This window comes from Lipotes vexillifer, unplaced genomic scaffold (genome assembly GCF_000442215.2).
Source record: "Lipotes vexillifer unplaced genomic scaffold, Lipotes_vexillifer_v1.1 scaffold149, whole genome shotgun sequence".
NCBI classification, from domain to species: domain Eukaryota; kingdom Metazoa; phylum Chordata; class Mammalia; order Artiodactyla; family Lipotidae; genus Lipotes; species Lipotes vexillifer.
The window spans coordinates 3,900,667-3,907,451 of NW_006779962.1; the positions used below are offsets into that span (position 1 = coordinate 3,900,667).

General features: G+C 56.2%; 1 protein-coding gene across 1 annotated transcript in view; it reads right to left on the reverse strand.

Annotated features, from left to right (window-relative positions):
• ASS1 (argininosuccinate synthase 1) overlaps positions 1 to 6,785 on the reverse strand; it is a 46,594-nt gene that overhangs the window by 13,762 nt on the left and 26,047 nt on the right. Inside the window, exons 9-10 of the mRNA XM_007453132.1 lie at positions 5,992 to 6,076; positions 5,392 to 5,456 (exon numbers count right to left, since the gene is read on the reverse strand). Of these exons, the coding sequence (XP_007453194.1) occupies positions 5,392 to 5,456; positions 5,992 to 6,076 (150 nt within the window). The remainder of the gene's footprint in view (positions 1 to 5,391; positions 5,457 to 5,991; positions 6,077 to 6,785) is intronic.

Consider the following 6,785-nt stretch of genomic DNA (forward strand, 5'->3'; position numbering starts at 1 on the left):
TTTCCAAAGATAGAGATGTACAGAACTTTTGGAAATATCTGCCTCCCCAAAATGGCAGAAATGACCGCAATGTGCAAGTTTTCAATTACCCCATAAACTTTATCACCAAGAGCCACCAAAAGCGAGACAAGAACAAAGGCCTATTTGTCTTCTCATCCTAGTATATACTAAGAACTCAATATAGATTGGACTAGAAATGGGCCTTCTGGTTCCTCCTCATTATTACTTTTGCCACATTTTGTAAAAACTCAGAAACTCTCAAAGCCTTCCTTATGCTGGCACACACACTCACAACGGCAGGCCAATAGCAGAGGCCCTCCTCGTTTTCAGCTCCTGGAGAACCTAGCTGCCTCCTGCTCTCCTGTCTTCATCTGGCCAGCTGTGGGCAGGGTGCAAGGTGTATTTGTAGGGCCGGAGCTGTAGACCAGAAGTCCCTCACAACTTATACTTTCACGGAGAGTGCACAGCTCAGCTCTGCTCTGCTATGTGACCTTGGCCCACCTCATCCCCCTCTGAGGTCCCGGCCACCTGTCCGGAAAAGGAGACGGTTGCAAGTGTCTGCTGCTTTTCCTTCTAACTTCCACTGAGACCTGCCTGAAGGTGAGCACCCAGACGGACACTGTCCCCTAGTGCGTACTGGTGGTTTTGTCTCTGGAACACTGTAGCCAGCTCGCTAGCACCACTTACCCGCGGTCCAGAGAGGGAACAGCACCGGTGGTTTGCAGGGTGAGAGGACATCCATACTTTCCACTGAGGAAGAGCTATGCTTGCCCTAGGGACCCCCGCTACTGCCCCACCTTAGAGCCTCCCCAGGAAAAGGGCAGAGTGCCTGGCAGGCAGAGTCACTCATTCTTGAGCCCTTAGAACCAGCCTCACAGCTGTCAACCCTCCAAGGCAGCTGCAGGAAGAGTCATAGGCAAGAAGAAAGGCCGCAGCCGTGAAACACACCAGCACAGTTAATATTCCTGTTCCTTTTCCTAGAAGGTGTTAAAGTTAATTGTGACTGATCAAAAAAGCCTGTTTTTTCAGGTTGCTGCTGTGGGGCGTGTGTGCGTGCGTGCGTGTGTGTGTGTGTGTGTGTGTGTGTGTGTGTGTATCTTAAAGATCTTCCCTCTCCTCTCCACAGGGGTAGTGGGTACAGATGATTTCTGTGTATTTCTTCTGGAAAAAGAAATGACTTTAAAAAAACCAGTGACAGAATCCTGATGCTAAAAGACGATGGATTTGGGGCTTTTGACAGCCGGCATACAAACCACTGCGCAAAAAGAAGGAGTAAATGACAGGTGAGTCTCGGTGTCGCTGTGGAAGAGACAGCAGACATCTTCGGAGTGACACGTGCAGTGGATTCAAGTGTCTATTTTCATCTCTCTGTGTTTACAGGAAAAAGAGGTGCCAGCGGCTCTCCGTGGGGCAGCTTCAATCGCACCATAATTACTGCCAAGGAGCGGGTGGGGCAGAAGGGTGAGGAGCCGGGGGGCGGCCGAGGTTGGGGGACGGTGGACCAAGGAGGAAGAGGTGGGGACCAAAACAGCTGCCACCACTTAAAGCCTTCTCATCTGTTCCTGAGGCTGCCAGGTTAGCCCCGACTGAGCAATTTGGCAGGATTGAGTGGGACCCGCCAACTCGGCTGGGGGGCGGGGGCGGAGCTGGGGGCTAGGGCACCCGGACCAGAGCCTCTGATCCTTTGGGAAAGCAGTATCCAGAGGGAGGGATTTGGAAAGGCCAGGGGAAGGGAGCTTGGCTGGAGCCCAAGGGCTCCCCTCTTAGGTACCAGGGCCAAGGATAGAGGCGGTTGCCATGGTGAGGGGGAGGCAAGTCCCGGTGGGGCTCTGGCCATCCTCTGTGCTCCTGGAACCCCACAGGCCCCAGCCTGGGAATCAGGGTGGGCCTCTGAGTCTCGCCATTCCAGGCTTCTGGGAATGCAAACACCTTTGCTTCACAGGTCTCCCTCCACTCTGGAACATTCCATCTGAGTGGAGCCTCTGGGAGGCCTGGACAGGTGGGAGGCAACCCTTGTTCCTTCTTAGCCAGAAAGTGGAGGAGTAAGGAGGAAGTGAGGGAGGACGGGAGAGTGGGAGAGAGATGGGAAGGGTGGAGGAAAGGGGGGAGTGGAGGGGAGAACAGAAAGCAGGCAGTGAGGAGGGGGCAGAGGGGGTCGGCGGAGGGAAGCGGTGGCGGCAGGGGGCGGTGAGCCCCACAGGGCGGGGCCGGGAGGAGGGGAACCAGCCGGAGAGAAGGCGAGGGAAGGACCCGTGCTGCCCCCTTCCCTGCTTCCCTCCTGCCTTCCTTGCCCCCCTTCTCCCCACTGATTACATTTCCTTCACTTAACTAGCCCCCCTCCAGAGTTAAAAAGATAATGTGATAATGACGATGTGAACAGCCACAATACAGCGAAAGCTACTCCATCTGCAGCTTCTCCAGCCCCCGGCCCGCTGACCCCATGGCCCCGATTGCTGCCGACCCGGCCACCCCAGACCCAGGGCACTAGCAATGCCCAACTTCCTACCCAGCCACCGCCACCCACTCCCACCCCAAAAACCCCAAGCCCTTAACGAATTTCAATTGCGAGCTTTGTAAAATCAATACAAATGACATTTCCCCCTTGTATACCAAGGTACAAACGACAGCATTTTCCTGCTGTGCCCTCAATATAATTGACAATTAACAGCTTCTCGCGTGACCGTGACCGTAGACCTGTGGGTGAATCCACTTCGTCCTCATTTATTGCCCCTACCCCCTGCCTTTCTTTCTCACAGTGAATTATTGGGAGTGGAGAAATAAAAAACAAGACCTCCCCCTAAAATTATGAAGCAACTTTCTATTCTCACCCCCCAACCCAAGTCAGAAAATAGGCAAGTTAGAACTTCCAGAGGGAGATGGTGAGATCACCGAGTGTGCCCACTTTTGTTGTTGAGAGTCGTAGAGAGGGAAAGCAACTTGCCTAAGGTCACACAGCAAATTCTTGGGACTTAGAACCCTGGTTGTCTTCCCCAAAGACTGTACCACGCTCAGGCTAAATTCTATGCTTTTAGGGACAGCCCCCCACAGGTACACACAGAGTACCTGGGTAGAGTGAGGGCTGTGCTCCAGGAATCTTTTCCTCAGGCGGGTGGTCAGAAGCCAAGGGAGTTGGAACCAAGTGCTAATCTCATGACTCCCACCTTCAGTGGTGATGACGCCCCCAGTTCTGGGGAAAAGGTAGGAAGTCTACCATCCAGGCACAGCTCCTGCTATGGGTCAACAGGTCTCTGATCTGCACCACAACCCATTTCACAGATGAAGATGAGGCTCAGAGAGGCTACGTTGCTTTCCCAACGGTGATGGAGCCAAGATGGGGAGTCAAGTGTGGTAAACAGGGCCTGGCCCCTGACACCAGCCCTTCAATGTGTCTTCCCAAGGTCTCCAGGGGGTCAGTCAGCCTCAGACCCAACCCACCACCCAGCTGGCCACTTGGGGCTCCTCCTACCTTCTCTACCACTCCTGCTGGAAGGCTCCTACTCCACTGTGTTCCACGTTCTACCAGTTGAAGCCTATTCTCCTGCCACCTCTTTCAGGATGTCTTCCCAGATCAGCCCAGTTCGCGCCTTTATGACTACCTCCTTCCGTTCAAGTTCACTTGCGTGCCATTTCACAGAGTGACCTCAGGCCAGCCCTCATCTTTCCATTGTCAGCAGCACTGATCTACATCCACAATCAATTAGTGATGCCTGCCTTGGGCGTGGCAGGGACGTGACAATAAGCGCAGAGCGGACATCTCTGAGCCACTCAGACGGTACCCAGAGGGCATAGGCTGCCTTTGCCCTTTCAGCATCCCTGTGGGGCTGCTGCCATTTATGAAGTTCCTCCCCTGGGCCACTTCCTGCTATTACACATGGGCTAGAACCCGGATCTAGCAGAGTTCAAGCTCTCAGCCCTCCACTCCCTGCCCCTCTGTGTCTGGACGTCAGTCCCGGTCCTGGTGCCTGTGACTTTGAGCCTCGGTTTCCCTGCCTGTAAAATGAGGGTGCTGGTCTCTGGCTCCCCAAGGTCCCTCCAGGGTCTGCCTTGGATAGTTTGCATTGTGCTGGCTCCCAAGGGCAGACTGAGACAAAGCGACATTTAATCAGATGTTAATATAGGTAAGATACAAAGGTAAGTGAGGATAAAAGGGAGCAGCTAATCAGTAATATTGTTCTCCACAAGGCCTTCCCGAGAGAGTTTCAATTAGGTTGTCTCTCACAGAGTATATGTGTGTCGAAGAGGAAAAAATACACGAAAGAGGGAAAGCCACTTTCCTTCCTTCCTCCCCTTTTGAGATAAATTCAAATAGGTCAGAGCCAGAATGATCCAGCTCCCATCCCCATGCCTACCGCATTACACCTGGGGAAACTGAGGCCCAGAGATAACAAGTCCAAGGTCATCTAGCAAGGCACAGCGAACCTGGCATGAAAGCCCCAGCATCCTGCCTCCTGACCAGTGCCCTTTCTAACCGCTGAAATCCAGCCATCACCTCTCTTTGGATTTTAAAATCTTAGTAAAAACACTCTGAAAGACAAAGGGCCATGGCTATACCCTGGCCTGGTTTTATTTGGCTGTGTCATCCTTTTAAATTGACCCTAAGCAAAGCAAGTTAAACACCTGCCCACATGAGGCCTCAACCCCCCCCCCGGTGCTTAAGGACTCGAGTGCCCAACCCAGGGACTCTGACTGCTGAAAGCTTGCCCCTCCATCTTGAAGTCCGGAAGCACGCAGCGTTGCTTTACCACTGGGGAACAGGAGATCCCCTCATATGGATGGGGGGAGGGTGTGGTCCAGACAACACGATGAGTGACTGATAGGGACCCATGGGGCTCTGCTTACTAAGAGGAGAGAGAGCCCCTGCTCGGGGACCAGCCTATCCTCCCTCCAGGCCCAGCCAGAGGTGGGTATGGGCCGGGCAGCTTAGCCAAGGTGGCAGCCACTCAGCACCATGGCAGAGCCCCGCCCCCATGCCATGCCAGACCCTGGAACAGGCCCTCAGGCCCTGGCTGGCTCACAGCGCCCACCCCTGGCGGGATTCCCACCCCACCAGGCCAGCTGGCCTCGTCAACGCAGCCCTAATGACCACGAAATCAGCCCTGCATGGTCCGCCTCTAAGCCTGGCCGACCCGCCCCAGGGCCACAGGAGAGAGCCTGACCTCCGGCTCCTCTCTCCTCTGAGCCTCTCCCTGCTCCTGGGACAGCTCTTCTCGTGATGCCTTCAGACATCAGTGGCCAAGGGCCCCTCATCCCCACTTCCCAGGAGGGAAACAGTCTGGCGGGGTGAAAGGACTTGCCCAAAGTCAGCCCGGGAGGAGCAACACCCACATGTGACTGGGGTGTTAGGGGCCGCTGGGAGCCGAGGCATGCGCCTGAGGCTGGCGAGCGACTTACCCCGGGACTTCATGCCGATGAGGCGGTTCTCCACAATGTCGATGCGGCCCACACCATGCCTGCCCCTGTGGGGAGAACCGGTCACTCGGGGTCACAGGCAGGGCGCCAGCCACCACCTCGGGATCCAAGACTCAGAGGGCACGTGAGCCAGGCCCCCTGGTCCAACCACCCATTGGACAGGTGGGGAAACTGAGGCCCAAGGAGGGAAGGGCTATCCTAGGACACACAGCGAGTTCAACATGCAACTTCCTTTTTCTCTGTCCTGGGCCTCACGTGGCGCCCAGCCCTATCCACTGCCCATCTTTCCTTCTACCCTGGTCTCAGATCCAGTAGAGAGCTTGGAAGTTCTGGACCATCCCTAGGGGGCAGCAGACCCCTGGGGTTGTTGCCTTCCAAGGCTGAGGGCCACCAGGATTCTCCCACCGAACCAGAGGACCCCATGGCTATGGGGCTGTGCCGAGGCTGACTGCAGGACACTGGCCTGTCCTCCCTGGCCCCTCAGCCTCAGGCTGGGACCATCAGCCCCCCACAGTGGTCCGGGCTGGTGCTTGCCCAAGATGGTGGCTTCCCAGGAGGCCGGGCAGGGCTGCGGGCACTCACGCGACTTCATTCAGGTACAGGAAGAGCTCCAAGGCCGTGCTGTGGGTGGTGCCATCCCTGACGTTGGTCACCTTCACAGGGACCCCTAGGGCAGGAGGAGAGGGCAGTGGGCCCGTGGCTGGAGCTCAGCGGACGAGCCTGTGCCTGCTACCCCGCCCCTTCCCTCCACCCGAAACGCCTTAAATGGATGTGACAGATATGGACTCCAAATGACTCCTTGAATAGCCCTGTGCAGGTTGAGGCCTGCTGGGGAGAGAGAAGGGGAGAGAAAGCCCCCCAGCATGAAAGGGAAAATGCAATAAAAACCTCTCCCCCACCCTCCCATTCTCTTTGCTCCTTTTACATTTAGGGGCTGTGAAATTGGAACCAGGCCCTGAACTAATTGAATTTCACGCTCCACCATTGTCTTAGGAGGCAGTATCGGGAGTACCTTCTGTCCCACCAGTTATGGGGTGGGGAGGGGGGGAGCGCCTGGCTGAGGTGTGGCTGAGCTCACACACACACACACACACACACGCACACACACACACACACACACGCACACGCACACGCACACATACGGCCCCCGGCCACGTCTGTCAGGCGGACCCCCAAGCCCCAACCCTGTACCCCAGACCCGCACACAGCCATCTGATTGATGGGGGTGAAATGATGCCTGCGCCAGCAGGCAAGGTGCTGGAGGCATCTGCATTCTGAGAAGTTGGGTCTGGGGTGGCAGGAGGGCAGGAGGGAGGCAGCCGCTCGGGGAGGGAAGGGCCAAGTCGGCGGGGGGGGGGGGGGGGGGTGGGGTGGGG